Below are 21,690 nucleotides of genomic sequence, written 5' to 3'. Positions count from 1 at the left end.
GCCAGTGTGATTTGAGGCTTTGCCGAGATCTACTCACGCTGTTTCAGTTACATTTTTATCAAATGAGCACAGTTTCATTTCTGAATCAGTTTGTTGAAGTCAGGAGGTATGAGCAAAAATGGATTCCTGGAATAAAACAGCTTACTCTGTGCAGTCACACCTCAGATTCCTGCAGCCTATATGCTGCACGGCATATAATAACGATGCATTTCTGGTTCCCATTACATGCTGACAGCCAGTTAATCAGTGAGAGATGTTGCTGTCTAAAACTGTGTGCTGATATTCTGCAAAGCTTGCAGACTGTGCAACTTGACAACTGGCTTAGTCTTAGGTTTCCTGTCTTAATTCAGTGGTAACAGATACTCAGGAAAATGAAAGTGATGTCGTTTTTTTTTCTTCCCTTTCACTGGTTGATTATTCTCAGCGTAACACTGTGACTTCTCATTTGTAATGTGCGCATCAAGATGGAAACACTACTTGTTCACTTCTATCAACCTCTCTTAGTTATCTATCCACCATCTCTTAATTATTGGTTCCACACCCCTTCAGAGAAAGACAAAAACAGCCTGAGCAGTACAGAATATTGCATTCTCATCTGTGTAAAGATCACTGGTGTAAAACGGACAAGTTCATTTTTCTTGCTGTCATCTAGACCTTGATATGCTCTATCCGCCCGTGATAAAAAATCCCACCATGATAAAAATCCTGATTGTTACACAACATTTCATGACCCTTCAGATTCTGCCAACTTATGAGGAATTCCACCTTTTATTGCAGGATTTTTTTTTTTTTTATTACAAGTTTATTTTTATAGGAAAGATGGCTGCGTTAAGGAATAACAACATGAAAAGGGCCAAAAGGCTGACAAGATATAGATCGGTGAGATGAAGATACTGCAGGTTCTGCTACCAAAGCTCTCAGCAAATCAGTGCGGTCAGTTCAGTTTGTTTCAAAATGTGTCATATACTGTTGTATAAGGATCAGATAATCCTTGTTATCTTCAGTTTTTTTTTTTGCATGGTTTGAAATTTTCATATCTATTCATTAGAATTTTATTACCAAAGCCACATAGCTTGAAAGCTTACAGTGCTTTTTCTTCCTCTTTTATGATGAGTATTTTATGACTAAATTCCATATCAAGTCTATAAACTAGATAATGTGTTCAGTTCCTTTTCCTGGGACAAATACGGTTTTAATTATTTTTAATTGAATGAAATATCTTTTTCACAATAACGGTGTCTAGGAAAAAAGAAACACACACACTCCCATTCTAACACAGCTCTCGGGTGTTTCTGATTTTATTTCTCTTCCACCTACCATGCTATGTAATGTGTTCTCACTGTCCCCCAATGGTGAATCATGGAACTTCTCCACAACGTGGAGCAATGCGGCAGGAAATAAACACAACCGTCGAAGCAGAAATATATAAGGCGTTGTTACACATGTGGAAAACAAAAGTTTACAAAATGTAAATAGCACCAAGTTGACATACAGTATTCTTCAAACAGACAAGACAAGTGTCCACACAGAGGATGTCGAGTGTGCTTGTCAGCAGAAACCCGTAGCAGCGTTTTGTTATCATTTCTCTAGTACAAACAGTTTAACATCATAACAATGCAGTCAGTTCATATAAGTTAAAAAAAAATAAAATGTCTAAACAAAACAATCATGATCAGAGAGAAAAAAAACAAACAAATGCCCTATAGAATAAATCTTGAGGGAAATATTGCCCAGCTATACAACCACAGGCATATCTTTGTATTTTGTGTCTGCTTCTCCTCGCATCACTAATGGACTGAACACCCAGGACATCTGGAGGTACTGGGGTGAAGAGCTCTTGGGAAATGACTTTCACCAGTTCAGTTAATTTGCAGCTGTGCAGATTGGATCTGAAAGAGAAAGGACTGAAGCGATAGACGTCACTTGAGAAATGAGGAGCACACATAAAGTCTCTCTTTTTAAAAAAAAAAAAAATCTGTAGCTCAGTGCTACTGGTCTCCTTTTTGGTTTGCTGCTTCTCTGGCCACACAGTCTTTGACCTCATTCTTTAGCTCAGCTAGCTGTTCTGAATGGATGGTCAGGGTGCCGTTCACCTCGGACAAGTAGGAGTCAGAGTGTTTCTCAAGTTCTGCCCTGATCCTCTCCAGGTGCTCTGCCAGCTCTCCCAGGCTGTTGCACTGGCCCTCGACCTGGCTCACCCTGCTGTCAACGTCCTTCACCTCCTTCTGCACCTCTATTGCTGTGGTGCGGCAGCCTCTCAGCTCCCCGGCCAACTGTCTCTTCAAGGCCACCAGCTCTCCCTTCAGCTGGGCAAGTCGCCTCTCCCCGGCTCCAAGGAGGGAGGCTTGGTGGCCCATTAGTTTGGTGATTCCCTGCACCTGGTTGACTAACTGGTGCTCCCTCTGCTCCCATGTGGCATTAGCGTGGCCCACTTCACCCGCAATGAAGCTAATAGAGTCCTTTAGGCCCTTCAGAGTGCGGTTCACAGAGTTGATGTTGACCTTTAGCAGTGTGATCTCTCCCTGCACGGCGCCCTCCGTCTCCTCCTGGGCGACCCGGAAGAGTAGGTTCTGCAGGGTGTTGTTTAGTCGGTCCAGCTGGTTAGAATGAGAGTCCAGACGGTCTGTCATCTTCTCCATTCCCTCACACTCCTCCTCTACTTCAGTACCAGTGACACCCCCTGCTGGCGGGGCAGAAGGTGCACAAGAAGAGGTGCAGAGGAGCTCCAGGTCTATTAGCTGCTTCTGAATTCCACTCAAGTCTCCCTCGACTCGCCTCCTGACAGACTCAATCTCAGTCTCCAGCGCTGGGACTACCTGACCTTCCAACAGAGCCGGCGCAGTGGCATTACTCAGCTCCTCCACGGCCACAAACACTCTCTCCTCCAGGGTCTTCAGCTTGTCTTCCAGCATTGTCTTGAAGCCGTCGAGATCACCAGGAAGCCCTTCCACCCCATCGGGTCCTCCGCTGGTGGCATTGAGTCGGCCCTCTATGTCCACCAAGCGGGTCTCGATTAGGGTCTCTATGTGGATGCTCTGATCAGTGAGGGCCGTCTGGAGCTGCCGCTGAGATTCTGTTAAATCTTTGACTGAGTCCTCCAGCAGCAGCACTCGTTGAGACAGACTGTTCACCTGCAAAAGTCAATAATTCATAAGTTAAATTTTACTCAGCTCCTTAGTAAACCAATAATGATAAGCTGAGTGCAGATTATTACAATGTAGTAATGTTGCTCTTTCAGTAGCTAAATGGATACAGTGAAAGAAATAAATCAGTGTTTTGCAAAATATGTTTCAGCTTTCTCTTTGAGGGTTAGATGAGACATACGCCCTTCTCATGTTTGTGCAATAAAAATGAAGCTACAGTCAGGAGATATACCTTAATATGGAGAATAGCAAACAGGAGGAAGCAACATGCCTGTTTAACCAAGAAAACCATGTGCAAAAGCAGAATATGAATTTATGTGGTTGAATTATGTATTGATAAATGCATATATACATGATGTATAAATTCATTAGGTTTTTCATGTTTATTCATAGATTCTCTGGCTCATATTCTCTGCTTCCAGTTTTTATAGTAAGCTAAGCTAGTCATCCCCTGACTGTGTTTGTTGTGCAGACTTAATGAGTATTGATCTTTTCACATGGCCTTTAGCAAGAAAGCAAATTAGCTTATTGCCCAAAATGTCAAACTACTTTAAAACCTAAATCTTTGCCATTTGCCCGAAGTAGTTTCCTCTATGTTGAGATCACATTAGTACATTAATTTGATTGCATGTATTTACCGCATGCTAATTATATCACACCCGCCTCATACCTGTCCACAGCAGCTCTCAGTCAGAGTTAGACCCTGAATCTGAGCTTGCAAAGAACCCAATTCCTCCCTGAGCCCGGTTTCTCTGCCATCCAGAGATTGCTGCATCTGCTCCTGGCCGTCCATATGATCCCTGTGGCACTGCCTCTGCACCTCTCCAATCTTCTGATCACAGTGGTTCTCCAAGCCAGTCAGACGGCGCTCGAAGCCGTCCAGGATCTCAGCCCTCACCCCAGCCAGCTTGGCGTCTAAGATTTCATCTAGATGTGAAGTGGTGCCAGGGCCGGGGATGGGCCTGCCTATGGCTCCTTCCAACAGCCTCTTCAGCTGGCCATCATGACCCAAAACCATCCCCTAAAGACGCGAGGAGACAAAGCTAGTGTTTATTAAAGAAGTGAGCTAGAAAACGGAGGCCGGATTTGAAACTGTAGAATGCATAATGGCTCAGTACCTGAATCTCCTCAATCATGTGAGTCTTGGCTCGCAGCTCATCCCTCACTTCCGTCACTCTCCCCGCTAAATCTCCAAATCCAGTGAAGCTTTCCCCTCCTTCCAGCCCATCAGGAGTCCCATCTGGGATCACCCCAAAGCCCACAGTGGAGTCAGACCCACGGGGAGCGTTGGGCAGCAGGGACACCAGGATTTTATTGGTGTCTTCCCGGAGGGATGTACGCAGTCGCTCCTCAAGACCAGCCACCACTCCGTTGAGAGTGTCGAGGCCCTGGGTGAGGCGACGCAGGTCCTCCTCCATACGGTCCAAACGTTCGCCAGTCACTCCTGAAATTCCAAATTTGGTTCCTGTATTTTCAGGTAAAATGTCAGAAAGGAGAATGTTTTCTACAGGGTAGATAAGCACTTGTTCTAATGCACACACAAAAATACAACACAGCAGCAGCAGTGGATGCTGATACCCCAGGACTTCACAGCTGCTGTCTGTTCTCACCATAGTTTGGTTTTCCATTCCCAGCAGGCAGTTGTCCTGTGGGTATCGGTCTGTGGTCAGGCACACCGGGGAAGGGTTTGCCTGGCTCCAGTTGGCCTCCTCCAGGTTTCTGATCCACTGGGGGTCTAGGGCCATGGGGGAAGCCCTTCACACCCGGACGATGGGGAAGACCTGCACCCTTAAAAGGTGGCATCATGACATCAGGCAGCGACGTAGGTCCATCGTGGCAGTTTTCTCCAGAGTAGCCAGGACAACATCTCCACTCGAGCTCAGTCACCGTTTTGAAACCCACTTTGTACTTTGGCTTGTAGAATGTTCTGTACCTGAAGGAAACAGTATAAGTCTATGTCAGGGTCTATCCTAAAGCTTTTGTTTTCACTAATTGACAGCACAGAGCCGGGGCTTGTGATGGAAGGATGACGCAGAGCATAGATAGAGGGATGAAATCGTTCTTGATGGGATTAAACATAGATGAGAGGAAGATTATGAGATTAAAATGTAGTGTGGTGTAAATGATGTGGAATCAGAGGATTGGACTGGGGTCAGCACCCAATTTCAGTGTTATCTTGTTTAAGCAGAACTTCCTTTCAGTTGTGAATCAAACTCTGTCTCTCCCCACACACACAAACACACACACTGATTCATTTTGTCTTTTGTGTGGAGAAAATCCACTCTGATTTCCCCTGGATGGGATTTTTTGAAAGGCACATTGATGACAATCAGAAAACACATACAGCATTAGAAGCAGATGACAGACTCAGATCTATGACAGAGAAAGTTCAATTCAAACCTCTATTTCCAAAGTTGGTAGAATGATACATACATTTTACTATTCAAAATATTTTCCTTTGTGTTCATTTTATAATTTCACAACAGTGGGTGGACAAGTAAGTAGCAAGTAGGACCACACCTAAACCTGAAAAATCAATAAACACGGAGGACCTCTTCAGCATTTTTCACGCATACAGACATAAATGGTACCACTAGTGTCCCTTGACAATATAATTTCCAACTGAATAAACAAGCTGTCTCTTTGGAGAAGAACTGCACAGATGTGAGTACAGCTGAGGCCCTACATCAGGTTATGAACGGCAAGTCATCAGAGCACTAGAGGGCAGCATTGATACAGAGTGTTTTACTGCATGCTCTGAGCTGCAGTTTGCTGAATAAGAAGCAATAATTTCAAAAATCAAACTCACAAGACTCAGACTGAATTGTAACAAATGCACAGGACTTAGCGATGGTTGTGTTTTGTCATTTTGTTTGATTAACTTACATGACAACAGGACATTTCTGACCCCAGATGCACTTGGTGGTATACTCAGCCTTCACGTAGGTTGCCACTCCGTCCTGCATGGTGCATGTGATGTTCTTCTGGACCACGTAGGCACAGAAATTTCTGTGGACGGAAATAACGGTTAAACAAGTTAAAATACTGAATGACTACAACACCCATCCTATTCAGCCCCTGTTTTGCTTTGTGTCTGCCAAACTTGATCCATTACAGTGAGGCTACATAGATTCTGCTGAACAGCAACCACTATGGAAACTTCCACAGTGATAATAATACAGCAAGTTTTAAAATGGGATGCAAAATCAGATTAAGTAAACAAGTGCTATCACATTGGTGAGCTCAGCAACGAAACATTTAAAACATCAATCTCCTCATTCTATCGGTCATAGCAGATCAAATAAAGTTGCATCTGCAAATCAGTGTATTAAAATCCATCATTTAAACTTTTGCTATTGTGCTGTTTCTTCCCTCAAAAATTACATTCTAAGAAAGCACATAGTTGCTGGAGGAAACAAAGTTCAAAATCAGGATGATCTCCCTTTAAATCACTGCTGCTACTCCACCTACAGCTGGGTGATGAGATTATTTCTTCTGGACAAATATGCTGTTCAAATATGAAGTCTCCCTTGAGCCTTGAGCTCAGTCTGTGTTGAAGCTTCACTGCATTATTTACCAGGTGGTTTAGTCTGTATTCTGATTTTAATCCTGTCTGTATTTTTATAGTGTCTTTGTTGCTGTTTTTTGTCTTTCTTTTTCACAAGGGCCATTGTAACTCCAGTTTAATTAAATATTAGTCTATTTATTCATGATGCATATAGTTGAATTATATTAGGTAATGATTCCTTGTTTAATCTAAACCACAAATGTATGGATATTGTTGGCATTAGTCACAGTAATGTGTGTTTGCTGAAAGCTTCCTGACTTGTCATTTTCCTCTTTTTCGTTAAATACAGTCACAAAAAAAATCACAGACTGTTTTAAATCCTGAAAGTGTTCGCATTTGTCTCCAACATATAAAAACTTCACTATAACCATTTGTTGCGTCATGCTGGAGCTGGACTCTCTCCCTCTCTGTCTCTTCATTGCCAGTGCAGCTATAGCAACTGCTAAATGTTCCCCTGGCCTCTGTGCAACACAGGAAACGATGATCTGCGCTCTTTAGGCTCACATGTGAAGCATTTCTTAAATTCAGAGGGGAGCATTTAGCAGCACATGCAGTACTTAATGTTGCTCCACAGCTGTTTCGGGACAAACAGAAGAGTTTGCAGCAGCAGGGAGGGACACTGGGGCCGAGGAGGGTCCACATGCCAAGTTAACAGGTTCAGGGGGGCTAACAGACAGGACAGCCTGTTAGAATCTGTGAGAAACCACTGCACTGCTGCGGCTTTCTGCAAATCTCTACCCGTGTTGACAGCATTTGTGTGCATGTGTGTGTGTGTCACCACTCTCCCAGTGTTGACATATGTTAATAGTGGTAGAAGGAAAAGGCCAGGAGTCAGAATGACAGAGCTCCTTTCATACCAGCTTGACAGCCTGCTGCCAGGTCATGCGTTGTTAAGGAAGTGGCAGTTATAAACTCATGTGGTATGATGGGAGTTCTTGAAGCACTTTAAACTCACACATGCAATTTACTGGTTACTCCAGGTGATTTTCTTAGCGGAACAAAAACAAGGAAATCTGGCAGGAAGGATGTATCACGTGTTGCTTAGGTAAATGGAATGAAGCTTTATCTGACAGCACAAATGGTGCTGCATCATTGTTTCTGGCACATTTTCCATCTCATGAAAACCTCTGACAAAATGCTTGACTCATGCAGTGTCACGGCGCTGCAACTAACTTGCTTTCATGCTGTTTGCTTCCATGCTGTTTTTCTTCTACCACCCCACCTGCAGGCTCTTTTCTTTACCATCCCTGAGGGAGTTTAACACGGATCACTCCCTATGCTGTCATGTGCATGCGAGGCGTTTGGCACAGACATATTTGTACAAGATCACATGGTGATAGAATATCAGCACTACAGTGAGTGGTTCAAGTATTATATTGTACAATCTAAATCAGATTTAATTTCTACCTCGTAAAATTGCATACTTTTGTGACAGGATCAAGGAGTTTTATTACTTGTGTTTTGTGTATGTGAGACAAAAAAACCCTCTTAAAGGCATACAAGGATTAGTGACAGCTGACAGACAGCAACAATGGTGCATTTGTGCACAGAGCACAGTAAGCGTGGGAGCCTTCTTTGCACACACTTAGATGCAGGGCCGATCAGTGCGGTGAAAAGTGACCATGTTCACCGATTTGTTTGTCAGGTGCACATCTGAGAGGGGGAATGACCTTCAAACACATTGGCTGAAAAGTGCAGGAATCCAGATGTACATGAGAAGAAGAAAAAAGGACATTTCTCCTGTGCATAGGTTTCTGTTTCTGCCTCTCCCCAGTCTGCTCTTTGCCTGTTTTCACAGATCTGTCAATGTCATTTGGGTCTATGAGTGATATTTTATCCTCAGTGTCTTGCAGACAGAGGGGGGTTTTGGCTTTGTGAGACTTGAAGTCAAGTGCTGAGATAAATCCCGTCCCTCTGCGTGGTAGTGTTGGTCAGGGCAACGGCAGGTCAGCGCCTCGGCTGTGTAAAAACAGATTTTTATAAGGCGAATGTTGAGTTTTAAGTTGAAAGACATAGTGCGAATATGTGTAAGTTGTACGCACAATGACACACACACTCACACGTTTTATGGACACATAATCGAGTAATGAGGCTCTTGGCTCTTTTATCTCACATCCACAGAGACCACACGGCTCTGCAGGGAGAGCGCTATGCAGGCTTACCGCCAAAAATATGAGCCCGTGATACGCTAGTCGTCGTATGTGAGAAGAAAAGTGCTGTCTTCAGTATTTGTTATTGTCTCACCCACGACCAGCAGCTGCAGGTTGGGTGAGAACTTTGTCTGAGCTGCTTGTGTGCATGGGAAGATCTCCAGCTGGGAAAAGGCAGTAAAATGCTGGACAGTGGACAACAAATGAGAAGTCCTGATTCAGTATCATCTGAGATCAGAGAGATCTGGAGAGTGGAAGGAGAAAAGGCGAGGGTGGGGCATGATATCCTATTCTGAGCTCTTTACACACCTCGTGTCTCAACCAATGTGGCACAAGGAGACTGGTGTTAAACAGTATAAATACTCTGTAGTGTTTGTTTTAGCACTCGTGGGTGACAGATGGGAAGGCTTTGGCCACACAGGATAACCCTCCAAGTGCCAAATAGCAAAAGTCACCGAGATCAAGTTAATTTTATTTATGACTCGCATTTAAAAACAACTACCACCGACAAACATGACACACATAGATTGTTATAATTAGCACAAACAGCACTACATATCACACATCTTCCACTTTTAAATTAGACATGATGTCTTGATATTTGATAGCTTGATGTGATTCAGTGATCAAAGAGAAATTTTTCAAACAAGAATGAAAGATGTCAAACGGATGGAGCAAATGAACTATTCCTTGGCTTTTGGGAAATAACTACAGCTTTGCCCCCTGGGAAATGTAAAAACAGCTGGTCAGAGGACCTGAGTGACCTGGAAATAGACAAGCGAACAAGGTCAAACTAATACAAAGTTTGCCTGTAAACCTATTACATTTTAATAAGGATTTACAGTCTGGTTTGCTGCTTCGTGAAGCTGCACTTAGGCAGAGTGATGCTTTTCACTGATATATACTCATAGATATCTCATTTTTACACTGTATTGGTACAGGAAAGCTGCACCTCCTAATGCATTTATGTCTGTCAGGATCCGAGATCTATCTATTATTAAAAATAATTACTCTAACTGAATTTTCAACAGATTTTCAAGCTGTTTAATTTGTTACAGTGCCAGATTTGCATGAATGATACAGGACACTAGCATAGTATGGAAAGGCCCTTTAATTTGTCCATGTTAGCTTGAGAAAAGAATTACTTACTGTGATATATCAAAACATATCTTCTCATGTGTGAAATCTTGCTTCCGATTACTTGGTTTTTATATTTTCTTCATTAGAACACCAAAAAACAACACTAAATCCTGGCTGTTTATACTATTTAAATTTAAATTTAATATGGTACTATACAGACGCATCTCACAGGCCCAATGAAGTATGCATACTGTATATCAATGCTGCTTTTAGCTTAAGGCAAAGTTTAGCACACCATCATGTTCACAATGGAAATGTTAACCCAATGTTGTTCAGCAGGTGTAATGTTCACCAAGTTTAGTCTGCTCGAATGTGAATATTAGTACACAGGGAAATAGAAATGACAGTTTTGGTCAAATGAATACCTTCCTGCACAGTGTACCACATATGCTATAAACTGTATTTTAGATATTTCACTGTAACATTTCTGTTTATGAGTTACAAGAAACTTACAAGTCGTGTCCCACTGCCAAAAAAAATTAATGAAATAAATAAATCAAGAAAACACCCAAAATATGAAACAATGTCTCCAGTTGATCCACACCCTCTGAGAACCACCCAATCCCAACAGATCCGACAGATTCTTGATGTTTGTATTACACTCTGTTGTGCACCTCCTAGCCTCACCTGACTCTGATCCTTTCCAAATCAATACCAAAATAGTCTTCATCTCTTTTTGCCTTGACAGCAAAGCCACACTTACCACTTCCCTCGCTCTACTACCTCTAAAATAGTCTTTTTTTCTGTCACTGGAGCATGGCATTTTTTGACTGCTAGCCCGGTCCCACAGTAAATATTTCCAGTATAGCATTACAGTTCCTAAATCACTTCACAGCCTCCCAGGGGGAAAGCAGAATTCCCATCTCAGATTCTCATGTGGAGGGTTTTCCAGCAAATATTATTGCTGCTACACCTCCACCCTCTGCTGGGCCCAAAACAACTCACCTTTCAATTCCCTTTTTTCTCACAAGCTTTCCTTTCATTTTTTTTCTTTAAAATTCGAAAACTGCAGGTAATCTCTGTTTAATTATCTAAGCATACCAGTCTAGCTCTTGTCTGTGTTTCTAATATTGTCTTTTTCTTTCCATTTTCCATGAAGCCCCTCTGTGTTGCCTCATCATTCCCCTGACATGTCTGGCCCTCTGCTCTGCCACTTTTCCCTCCACTGACTCGCTTGTTTTGACACTGTGGCACCGAAGGGCTCACCTTCCTCATTACTAACCACACTCTCACCTGCAGGGGTTCCTGACTGTTTGAACCCAGCCCACTGCTGTCGGCTCTGACAGATTTATGACTCGAGCAGGCCAGATAGAAAACCATGCGATCTTTAATAGGAGTTTTAACTACCGTGTCTATAGGCTAACAAGTCTCCTCCAGGGCCCATCTCTTTTCATATATAGCTTTTAATGATGCCTATTTCTAGCCAGCTGGCAGGTCTTGAGGGCCCCGTGGAGCAGGGTTGACTGAGGCTGTTCTTGTGGCTAATGATTTGGGTTAAAGGAAAGATGTGATACTCCCAGCTCTAATACCGAGGGGATCACTCTGTCATTCAGAGACAAGGTCAGCTCCAAGCCAGCTCTGGTTATTAGAGCTTCATGGAAGACTTGTGTGTGCTTAATTTTGGGGTAAGAACTTTAATCGCTGTTCTAGCTGTGATATCACGTGGGTATAGGCAGCTGTAGTTGTCTCCTATTATTTACAGATAACCTTTAGTCATTCAAATGTTAAAGCAACATGAACTCACACAAGTTGCTATACTGCACAGTTATATTTCTGTTGTGTTGGTCTGTAGTGTAAGCACTTTACTTATCCTCAGGCATTTCCCAAAGCACATAATCTTTGAATAAACTCTCTGTGCTTTTCAAATAAAATAGTTTTCATGCAGATTTAGTGTTGGACTCACTGTACCATATGGGCAGACAGCGCTGAATGCAACTCACTGAGTGCAAAAACAAAAAAGATGGATGACTTAAAACTTTATTTAAAATGAAATCAACATGGTGTTTTGCATGAGACAAGTTCTTAAATGCGCAAACAGAATTGTAAAGGAGACATTTTGTAAAGTACACTTCCATTTTTCCAGATTTTGATTAGAAGATTGATACTATGCTCATCTGTACATTAGCTACATAATAAGATGTAGCTTCACTTAGCATAACATAGCATAAAATAATAACTTAATATGCTTAGCACAGCCTAAGGACTGTAAGGGAAGACAGTACCGTTAACTTTGTTCCATGACATTTAAAACAAATCTGGCGAACAACCCTTCCAGAGCTCATTATATGTAATTTTAATGCTAGTGGTGACCCAGTGGCTAAATGATTAAGGCACATATCACTTGGTCGAAAAAGCTCCCAGCATCCAAGTCCGCAGCACAACTCCCAGCCGACCAGACCTGCATTCCTTTGCTCTCTTTCCCACATTTCTTGTCTATCTGTGCTGCAATTATCCGATAAATGCAAAATGTCCCCCTCCAAAAAAATGCGAAGCTAATCAATTTCTGACTGGCCTATTCGACGGACAGATATGACTGTGGTCTTAATCTTGCAGAAACTCTCTGCAAGAAAGCAGCTCTCAGATGTTGATGTATTTCTTTAGCAATCTCACTTTGCTAAGAGTCATTCATTTGGACAGTTAGACCAAACACTCTGTTGCTTCATGATGTTATTAACAATACTAATAAAAAAAATTATTACCCAACCTTACTTGTAATATTGCATTACAATAGCTTATCAAAGGGATAAATTCTTGCTCTCTGTGTGGTACATTAAACCATTTTTACAGGAAGCAATAAGTCTGATAAATAGCTCAATGTAGTTAGGGAGTTTGGGAGTTTACCGGCCAGTCTCTGTGACCCTTAGCAGGAGACCGGCTCCATTCTTGTCCTTCACTGGACACTCAACGCAAACCTTTAACCTCTACCAAGCCGCTAACCTTTCCCCCCTGATCTCTGTCTCATACATCACAGAAAAGCCTTAAATATGTCTCTAATCTGATCAGTGAAGACATGTGGCATCTGTAGAAATCCTAATCGATTTATGCAGCACTGATTTCGCAGTAAAGAGTATATTTTGGATTATGATTTATCTTTTCTGAGAGATTTTTGGAGACGCTATGGAGGTAGCATGAAAATGTTTCCTGTAGAATCATTGGACAAATGAGTGAGGTTTCTTGAATCATTTCAACCAGTTTACTCTTGAAGAAGAACATGTGGAATCAAAGATGTAGGTATTCTGAAATTTTGAAATCCAAATACCTAGAACTATTAGTCAAAGCCCTGAACAAAACTTCAAGGAATGTGAAACCCCAAAGCCACATTTTTACCCATGACAGAAATAAGCTTCTATGCAATTAAGCTGTGACAGGTACAATATTGTAACTGTCTAGGATGTCACAGTCAGTGACTAAAAGTCCATATATTTTCTCACAGCAGCGAGTCGTTTCATTGAAGGGAAGGAATGGCTGTGAAATCAAATCACTCACTTTGCTGCCAAAACATAGATTATAACTTAACGTGAAGACAAAAAGTCTGTGGTGCTCCAACAGCTGAGAATTTTTCAATATCTCCCTAAAAACCAATACGTTTTGTCCACGTGACGGCGGGGTCAGTAAGAAACGAGGGTTAGCATTTACAAGCCGTTAAAGCGCATGAGTGAAATTCCTCACAAAACACATATACTGTAAATAGACACACACCCATTGATGTGTGCGCACACTGGGACGCACACTTTCATACATACGTCACATCGCATGTGTTATTTTTAAGTGTCTTATCTCCACTGACCAGTCAGGCTGACAACAACTGAGCTCATGTATCTGTGGTGGTGGTGGTCTGACACTGACACATCCCCTGGGCCTGCTGTGTCCAAGATGGCTCAGCAGCTCTTGTGTAAACACTATAGTTGGCCTCACAGATACAGGTGGAGGAATATTACCAGCTACCAGCAACAAGCAATTACAAACATTACTGATCAGCTACTTTTAAACAGAGCAGTTTTTATTAGTTTGTTAATTCAGTTGTGGAAAGGTGTCTGGCACCACTGGGTGCCACTGCCATATGCCACCAGGATTCTGTGGCATTGAAAGTATGACAGGAAAATAAGATGCATTGTACACACTAAAGTACTGAGTGGACTTTCACTGGCTTGATTCAGTGTCGACTAGTGCTAGAATGGAATTTGAAAGTCAGTAATTGCATCACAGTTGCCACTCCCAGTAATGTTCGACAGTGACTCTGATATTGTCATATTTATACATCTGTATTCCTAGCTGACTTGCTGACTTTAGTCACTGGCAAGAATCACTCTTTTTATATATACAGCATTTATATATAGCTGAGGGGTGTGTGAATCCTGAAACTTCACTATAACTTTACAATATTTCTGGAAAAGTGCTAATGTTGCCTTCAAAAAAGGCTGAATGCTTGTTAAACAGTTTTCTGTGTCTGCAAGTATTCAAAAATGAAGAATTTGTGGTATATGGAATATGGCTGTTTAAAGATGCATTTGCCAGAGCACACCTGAGTAATGAATATAATGTAATGGGATCAATTACATTTTTGCAAGTAGTTACCTCAACATTGACCATGACTAATAAAAAAGAAGTTGCATGTGGTCATTTTATCTCAGAATAAGCACTGGGACATATGATAACATATGACAACTTGGTAACTGGAAGTGAAAGTAAGGAGAGGGATGGACTATATTATATTGCTAGATGAGAAAGCTGAAGGTGGAGATTGAATGTGGGCGTTGCATTCAGGACCAGGGATGCTGAACAGTCTCCTCGGTGGAGGTGAGCGTACATGTCAGACTAAGCTGGGCTGGGCAATCAGCAGTCTTCTGTGGCAGTTTGAGTGAAGCAGCAGGTAGCTGGGGAGCTGTCCAAAGACATAACAGCTCTCAGGGGAAGCCGAGCAAAAGAGAAGGGGAGGAGGTAAAGGGAATAAAAACCCAAAAGGGCTCTCCAGGCTGCACATCAACCATGGAAATATATCCGCAAGGCTCTGTTTCATGTCACAACTTCACAACTTTCACATCAGGCATAGCTCATAGTTATTTGGGTTTTTTTTTTTGTGTGTGTATGTGCTTTGACTTCCTGGGAATGTATGTGCAATTAAGTTTTATTACATCACATATCACTGTTCAAAAAGTCCTCACTTCTTTGTGTGAGAGTAAAGCAGATAAAACCAAGTTTTCAATGGTAATCTCAGTACAATATCAGCAGAGATGACTGTTGCTTTAGTGCTGACTGGAGCGTAGTTGTGCCACTCCCATCTGGCAGTGGGTGCCCAGCTGTACTGTAAGTCTTGCCTCTAATTGAGCCCCCCTCCCCAACTCCTATCACACACAGTGACTGCTAGGGATCAATACCCTTGTCGTCAACTCAGCACCCCCTCGCTGCACCATAAAGACCATAATGAGGCCATTGTTTTCGTTATGCGGCGTGTCATTGTTGCTGCATAATGTTTATCCCCAGCCACAGATGGTTTTAGGTGTGAACCACAGAAAAGGGCTGATTTTCAGTGAGACAGAAACAGAGTGTCAATTCAAGGATCTGTTACCAAGCCGATTCCCCTAACTAAAACCATATTTCTGCAACTCGTTGGTGACATGGGTTCCTCAGGGGGAATACAGTATGAGGTGGGTCCTGCTTGCATTTTAGCTACTTGGAAAGCTTTTAGAAATCAATACTGTGCACCTTGGAAAGAGAAGCAAAATGTCCTAAGCGGAACACTTACTTGTGACGGGTCATGGGTTTGTTTGGAGAGTAGTGAGGGTTGAGTCCAGCCTTGTAGAGGTTGTATCTGTTTCCATAGAAAGGGTTGACATGGCCTCCATAGAAAGTTCCTTTACTGTCCACCACAGAGATCAACACTCCTAAGAGAAAGAACTGTGCAATAAGTTGGCACCGTTTGGTCCGCATTGTTTTTCCTTTGTTTTTCTAAGTCTTAAAGATCTCAATTAATTCCAGAGTCTTCAAAAATGCAACTGCCTGGTGAGGAAAAGAAAAGAAAAAAGGTAGTCTTAGGTTCCTCTGTGTGTTATGTTGTTCCTCGGGACACGTGAAGTCTTGTTTTCTTCAGTGGGCCTTGAAGGAGACATGGAGCCCAAACAGCTGTAGCATCAGCAGCATCTTGTCCTGCACACCCTCGGCTTGCACACTAACCAAAATCTGAGCACATAGGACAGAAGCCGAGGAAAAACTAGTGTGTTTGGAGAGGGAGGGGGAGAGGAAGAGGGCAAGGAAAACAACACAAAGGTGTGCTGGAGGAGGGGAGAGCAGAGAGAGGAGAGCAGGATAGAGGAAAGAAGGAGGGAAGTGAGTGTGTCTCTACGAAAGTTTCAGCTCCATATACACACTTGCAAGCGCATGTGGGACCTACTGACGAGGCTCGACCCTCCAAGTAATCTGCACTCTGCATTAGTGAGGGGTGTGTGTGCAAGAAGCAGCGTGCTGCTCTGCTGCCTCTGAAGGGGCAGGCGGACAGACAGCCTGGATTTGCATATCCCACCCCAACTCCAGCCTGGCTGCCCTGCACAAGGGAGGGGGGGACTGACTGCTAGAAACTACTGATGAATCATTCTCCCTTTCTCTTTCTATTGCACATAAATAAAAACCTCCATATAAAGACACAGCTTTAAATCAAACGCTTTCATTTCAGTTTGTTTTAAAGCTTTTCTTCATCCTCTCCCAGTCTTCTCTCTGGTCTTTTTGTCTCTTGTTTCTGTCTGTTGAATCCCCTTAAAGGTTTTTATTCCTTTACCCTCTTCTTTTCTCTCTCCATCTGCTCTGGGAGCATCTGTACATCAAAGCATAGCCCCAGTGTGTGGTGCCATGTGCGTGGCTGAAGCTGCAGCCAGCAAAGACGCTGCAGGTCTGGACACAATGGACCTCCTCCTTGCCTCACTGCGGTCAGTCATTAAATATCCTGACCACAGCTTCGGTTGTGATCCACACCCCGACCCCCTGCTTATGCCTTGCTGCACTTCCATGTGGTTCTTGAATTCATGCATAACTGCCTCTAATGTCTTTCAGTGAGTTTTCCCTGGGAAATCAGTTCAGTTTCTATTATAAGCGGGCGTCAGTGTTTGATCGGTGTATGAATGAATGCTTGTTGAGTCCCAAGAGACTTCTATAAATCTTTACTACAAGGGAGACTAGACTGCAGTTAATTAATGGCTTTCCTTGGTTTGGAGGCTGAAATGTTACAATTTTTTAACGTCTTTCCTTGACTTGTCCCAGACACACTTTTAAAAGAAACCAAAATCAAACAAACAACAAAAAAAAGCTAATTACAGTATTGTGAAATTATTTTTGGGGGGCATTTTTGGTGTTGGTACCTAGTTACATCAAAAAGTCTGGAGAAGTAAAAACAACTTGGCACAGAAGTGTGACAGAAAAGCTATCCAAGATCAACTTAACTTGGGCAGAGACTTGCCAAGAATAGGCAATGAGCTTGAGAGATGGTTGTGGCTTTATGTTCCACAAGGGACAAAGAAGATTAACATAACACACTAAAAAGTTCCACAAAGCATTTTCAGTAGTTGGTGCAGGAACTCAGCGACCACTTTCAGACCTTGCACCGTTGGCCATAGCTCGTTCTGAATCACAAACATTTTGCTGTTCTAAATTCTGGCAGCTAAAATATTCACTGGCAAGATCCCAGTTTTAAGTTTTTCTTAGTTCTCATGTTATCAGAAAAAGGCCTAGATGGGTAGTAAAACTTAAAAGAGCGTGCAACTGATTATCAAAGCCACAGAAAATCGAGAAGAAAGACTTGGAGGAAGAGACAGGTGTCTGAATTGACCTCTTTGTTTGGATGGTTGGTTTGCAAAGTCCTTCTCACCTGGATGTGGACTACGCACCATTTACCTTGCTCTATTTACACTTCATTTACAGGTCAATGCGAAAGAAAAACACACAATTTCACAGTATGCAACGAGACGCACCACATAAGTGGAAGGGTTTCTAAATATATTCCAGACCTAAGAGCACTCAAACAGCTACTGAGATGGTGGATCTAACAGACAGTGTAGCAATGTTCCCTGTAATTTTACATGAATCTGAGCAAACACACAAACTCCCTGAGCGTCCCTTGGACCACTGTGAGCAACATCAGACGTGTGCACTGTGGTCACACCAGCATCACATCCATTCAAGTTACATGGTTCATTAAAAGAATCAAAATACAGCATTTACATTTCTGTTAAAACACTTTGTCAACAGGAGCCAGTTGAAGGCTGCAGTGATTTTAGTGACACTACAATGTATAAGAGTGAAGTTATTGAATATTTGTCTCTCTTTACTGTTGCAGCGGTTTTGCAAATTGCAGACGGACCCTGTTCACTCCATAGACACCAATGTTATTCCTGTAGCTTGAAAGACAGCTACTTTTGATAAAACTGGGCTTGTAGCACATTGTCTGCCTTGCAACAATGGGAAAGAGGCACCGTTTATGTTTTGACAACCTATATCTAATGAGTTATTGATGCTGGAAGTCCGAATCTGTGAATATCTTTCCAACTTTACTGAACTTGAGGCCACTACCACCTAAGGAGTGATATATTTAATTCTGAAAAAAGCATTTAGCCATACTTAAAGCTTTAAGTGCTTTATTAACACGGAACTAAAAATTTTGTATTGTTTTATTATCACAGGTTCTGTCTGAAAAGAGGTGGCATCATTTTAAACAGTGAAATCAAACTAACAAAATGTAATGACCAACCAGTGAGCAATACTGGATTCTGCAAAAACATAAACAACTTTTTTAAAAATCTAAATCTTATCTTAACACAGTTAATGTATTAACTTATTTTTGTGTGTATGCATGTATTTATTGATTTATTTAGTACTGTTAACATATCAGAGTTCTGAGTGATTTTTTCTTAAGATAGGCAAAGGCCATTTATTGATTACATATAGGCTATTAAATGTTTATTTAAAAACTAAAAAGCATTTAAAAAAAAAACAACTTAGGCCTTTATTGAGTCACTAAAATACTGTAGAGTACAGACCACATCAGCATGATTATAAGCATCCTCTGGTAAATTAACAACCAGATACTGATGTCTCTCACCATATGGACTTCAGGAGATGACTGGGGGATGATAAACTGTGACCTCCTGGTTGGGTTCTCTCTGTTCTCATGTTTCTTACATGTTTGTCCCCTGACAGCCGGGTCCTAATGTTTTTTGAGCAACACACCATACTATGACGTTTTTACAATGATGGTTCTACTATGGAACCAGTTTGACATGTTCAAGTGTTCTTTGTGTGAAAACTCAGAGATTTCAGGTATCAGAAGGTGGTTTTCAACTTTCTTTGTTAACTTTCTGCTTCAACTTTAAATTAAATTTCCTTCACTAACCCCGCCCTCTGGACTTCCAGGAAGCTGTGTTCCTATTGGCTGTCCAGGTGGCTGCTTGGTGTTATCAGGAACACCTGAGCAGCTCAGTGTCTTCCTGCTTTATGTGGCTGCAGACAAACATTTCCTCTGCTTCTTTCACCACTGAACTGGGTTTGTCTCCATTGCTTTAGTTTGTTCTTTAGGCGTTGGCTTGCAGTTTCCAGCAGTAAAATCATCTTTAATGTGTTTCTTGGTGTGTTTTAGGGCTTTGTATTGGATAGTTGTCTTGGTAAATGTGGTTCTTTAGCCACAGTTAGCACATGGTGCTAATGTGTGCAGTGATTAGTGGATTTGGTGCAGCTGAGTTGTGTCTTTATCTTGGCTGTAGTGAGTCTTCAGAGGTTTTTGGTCAGACACATTCTGTATTCTTGTTTGTGAACCAGCGTTGGTTGTCCAGAAGGTAAGAGTTCCTGTCCTGATTCTCTGTTCTCAGAGGTTCTCTGGTAGGCTGCAGGAGACTTTAGCGTTTGGGTTGTGCTAGTTTGGTTTTTGTATGGTTTCATTTGGACGACTATCTTGAGGCCCCTCCATGTGGTTTAGTGAGGTTTTCTGGAACAGTTCTACAAAGCAACCTGCAGCAGAAGAGACTTTGAGAGTTTTTAGGAAGTTCTGGAGACCAGACTTTAGAGCAGCAGAAACATTTGTCAGCAGTTTGAGCAGGAGAAGGTGAGCTTCAGAGTAGAAATGAGACGGAAACCTTCTTGACCCGTGTGGTGAGGTCCTGTACCAAGAGTTTGAGCAGGTTGTGAAGAGTCTGTAGTTCTTTGGTCTGAAAGCACAAGAAGAGTCGACTCATTAAAGGAGAAAACAGGAGATATTGTTGGTTCTTCTGCCATTCTGCAGTTTCCTTAGACTGAATATCAAGTTTATATTTTAAATGATGTACCATGTGAACCCAAGAAGACTTCAATAAAGTCCCTCCATCCCCTGGACACTACATATTTTATTACGATCTTAAATCTTTTTTATTGTTTGTTTTTGAGCTTTAATCATAGTTTTAGCATAGTTTTTTCTCTTTGCTTGTTTAGTTTTGTGATCTGTGTGAAAGGTGCAAAACAAATAAAGTTGAATTGATAAACTGAATAATTGACTAACTCATGATTGTGACAACAGAAGTATTTTCATTGTGGTTTAAGGGTTTGTTTCATTTTTAAGGTTGGGGTTAAAATCTTGAAAGAAAAAAGATTAAAGAAACAAACTACAGTAAAAAAGCAATTAAATCAAAGGAAAATTTATTTAATATAATAAAACTTTTAAAAAGAAAATTGAACATTAAATACAATTAAATTATATTAGACAAAATATTTAATTAGATAATTAAACGGAAGATATAAAGCATGTGATTATGAAGTTAAACAAAAATTTTTAAACAAAAAATATTAAATATTAAAGATGAGATATTTCAGATAATTAAACATTTAAAAAATAAACTAAACAAGAATATTACACATTCAGAAAAATATAAAACATTTAATTAGATTATTAAACCTTTAAAAGTCAAAACATTTAATTAAAAAATTAAATGTTTAATTAGAAAATTAAATCTTAAAGACAATAAAACTTTAAATATGAATTAAATAGAAAATACAATGAAGCATTTAAAAAGAAAATTAAACATTAAAAGGTGGTAAAACATTTAAAAAGAAAAACCTTAACAAAGATTTAATCAAAAAATTAAACATTGGGAAAGAAAAGGAAATTTTTCAAACAAGCCGATAAAACATTTGAAAAAACAACAAACATTAAAAAGACAAAACATTTCGAAATCAGATCAGACATTAGAACAGAATAAAAGGTGAGAAAAGAGCAAAACTAAATGTTTAAGAAGAATCAAACTAAAGATAAAACCTTTGAAAGGGCACCAGTTAGACTTTAGAAGATCAAATTAAACAGAAGAGACAATAAAACGATCAAAAAGAGCAAGAACAGATAAAGTTCTTACAGCGTTTTCTAGTCTGAAATGAAAACATCAAGTTATTTCTTCAAACATTTCCTCTTTCTATGTTCTTGGTTTGATTGTGGACAGATTTACTAAGAACTTATTTCAGAAAACTGCTTTCCAGATAAAGTCTACTAGTAGTTGAAGGCATCGATCAAACTAATGTTAACTTCTGATCTCCACAAACTTTACTGTTCAGTGAAGAGAATCAAAGTTTGTTCAGGATTTCTAAAAAACCCACAGGTGAAGGTCTGAGAAGAACTCAGATGGATGGTCTAAATGTGAAATCAAGACTCATGGTCACAAGTTTTAAGGCTTCTGTTAACCAGAAAGTTCAA

General features: G+C 41.1%; 1 protein-coding gene across 1 annotated transcript; it reads right to left on the bottom strand.

Moving 5' to 3' along the window:
* Positions 1–1,268: 1,268 nt before the first annotated feature.
* Positions 1,269–16,448, bottom strand: LOC111574210 (EMILIN-3). Its single transcript, XM_023278664.3, has 6 exons — positions 15,745–16,448; positions 6,030–6,152; positions 4,754–5,076; positions 4,262–4,608; positions 3,814–4,164; positions 1,269–3,131 (listed from the first exon to the last, which is right to left on the bottom strand). Exons 1-6 carry the CDS (start codon positions 15,927–15,929, stop codon positions 1,989–1,991), a joined length of 2,472 nt encoding a protein of 823 aa, XP_023134432.2. The 5' UTR covers positions 15,930–16,448; the 3' UTR covers positions 1,269–1,988.
* Between the last annotated feature and the right edge of the window lie 5,242 nt (positions 16,449–21,690).

Source organism: Amphiprion ocellaris, chromosome 8 (assembly GCF_022539595.1).
Source record: "Amphiprion ocellaris isolate individual 3 ecotype Okinawa chromosome 8, ASM2253959v1, whole genome shotgun sequence".
Lineage (NCBI taxonomy): Eukaryota > Metazoa > Chordata > Actinopteri > Pomacentridae > Amphiprion > Amphiprion ocellaris.
The sequence above is the reverse complement of the archived record's forward strand: the minus strand, read 5'-3'. Positions and strand labels throughout refer to the sequence as shown.

Bases quoted from the DNA above. Each gene is read 5' to 3' on its own strand.
- LOC111574210 (XM_023278664.3), bottom strand. From the start codon at position 15,929: ATGCGGACCAAACGGTGCCAACTTATTGCACAGTTCTTTCTCTTAGGA. The intron at 4,609-4,753 runs GTGAGAACAGAC...CTGAAAATACAG, and splicing joins GAATGGAAAACCAAACTATG to GAACCAAATTTGGAATTTCA. The intron at 3,132-3,813 runs GTATGAGGCGGG...TGACTTTTGCAG, and splicing joins CTGAGAGCTGCTGTGGACAG to GTGAACAGTCTGTCTCAACG.